This window comes from Nannobrachium achirus (assembly GCF_963921795.1).
Source record: "Nannobrachium achirus genome assembly, chromosome: 4".
Classification (NCBI taxonomy): Eukaryota; Metazoa; Chordata; class Actinopteri; order Myctophiformes; family Myctophidae; genus Nannobrachium; species Nannobrachium achirus.
Window position 1 is genome coordinate 51,413,142 of NC_137813.1, and position 1,843 is coordinate 51,414,984.

Genomic DNA, 1,843 nt, shown 5'->3' on the forward strand with positions numbered 1-1,843 from the left:
AGGGCTTGTCTGAGGACGCCGCAACATGCATCATTGGTACAATTACAGCTTGCAGGTAGCTCTCCCTGGAAAAAAAGAAAGAAAAGAAATGCATCGTGACATGATTGTACATTTAAATAAATCAATGTATTGTTTCTTTGAAGCTCAGTAATCCCCTACTTTATACTATGGTAGAAACAGCATTATGTATTTTGAGGTGTGTGTGTGTGTGTGTGTGTGTGTGTGTGTGTGTGTGTGTGTGTGTGTGTGTGTGTGTGTGTGTGTGTGGTGGTCACAGACCGTTGGAATGATCAGCACACTGCCAATAGGCTACAATAATACCCCCACTACTTCCACACGAAGCCACGCCCTTATTAGACCACATCTTGTTATATTACAATTATAACAGAAAGATCAGGTCCTTCCGGGCTTAAAAGGAACCTCCTCTGGTCTTCTGGAAGCTTTCAGAAGAACAAACTGCTTCCTCTCCTCATGTGACCCTTTCTGCACAAATCCCTACAGCAGTCCAGCCAGGTAGGATACACAGGCGCATTGGGAGGCATGCTTCCGGCCAGCCCGCAGTTGTTGACAGCCATAAGATTTGACACCAGCATTAAGGGATGTGTGCAAAAGGAGGCGATTAGCCCCGACGTAAACTGAGAGCACTTGAGTTCCTTTTGACATTGTACGCCGTTGACTTTGTCAATGGCGTACTTGTTGATGAAGTACTCCAGCAGGTTAGAGATCCACACGTTCAGCACAGTCCCAAGGAGACGGGGGATCAAGCCGGCAAAGAAGCCCTTGACGCCTTCTTCCCTGTAGATCGTCCCGGGGGAACCAAACACGCCACTGTACTTGGTCTCTCCTCCGATAAACTGGACCATGCATCGCAAGGTGATCACGCGGAGGGGGTACGTGGCGACGATGGCGCAGGAGCTGGCGATCGTCTCTTTGACCGTGTCGTTGACGACGCGTGCCAGGGAGCCCTCCTCGGCCTCGACGTCAAGCGCGTCTGCTTCGCGACATGTCTGAAGTACGCCGTTGTGTACGATGGTTCCGACGGTGCCTGCACAGAGACTCGGGACCAATCCTTTAAACAAGCCCGCTTTACCATCGACCTTGGCAATGTGTTTTACATAGCTAAAATCTCTAGTAAGATAGAATAATTGTCTGGTAAACAGGTTCCTGCCAGTGGTAGAGGGTAGAGGGTCATGTCCAACCTGCACCAGGACTCTAACGTACGTGAAAGGGTGGGAGACGATGGCGTACGCGGATCCCAGGAGGACTTGGCAACCTAAGTCTTCCATTATGAAGAGCAACTACCGAGGGACTACTTAAAGGGTCAATAATCTGGATGATTAAAATGGCGATGTTGAAATCCCTTCAGGATGTCGGTTCAGAACACTATCAATGCTGGAAAGCAGTCCACGCAGGGATCCAGTTTATGTTTATGTTCACTTGTTCTCGTAATTTATATAGAATTTGGCCTTGATGTGACGACGTTCATATGGAATGTCCATGAAAGGCATGGGGTAAACACACCAATCAACCAATCAACTTCAAGGGGGCCCAAGGGATCAAACTGATTATTCTCCTTTTGCACAAAGTAGAGCAATGCAAGATAGAGGGCGCCAGATCCCTCTGAGTCACACCCTACCACTAGTGACTTCCTGTTCATCCACAGAGCATTGATTCTAGTTGTTTTCTCCATTAGCATTGCACTACTTTGTGCAAAAGGAGAATTATACCCATATATGGAGATTCCTGCATGTCAGCATTGCGATGTCATAGTACTGTGTACAACGGGTATTGCATAAGTGGGCATATGCATTCCCAACGTCCGTTGTTCCCAATGTTGGGTATT

General features: G+C 47.8%; 1 protein-coding gene across 1 annotated transcript; it reads right to left on the reverse strand.

The window, feature by feature from the left end:
* Nucleotides 1–443: 443 nt before the first annotated feature.
* LOC308282981 (mitochondrial carrier homolog 2-like) lies at nt 444–1,286 on the reverse strand (the record flags this gene model as incomplete). The annotated part of the gene is made up of 1 exon (XM_080723368.1): nt 444–1,286. One exon carries the CDS (start codon nt 1,284–1,286, stop codon nt 444–446), a length of 843 nt encoding a protein of 280 aa, XP_080579494.1.
* Nucleotides 1,287–1,843: the final 557 nt, after the last annotated feature.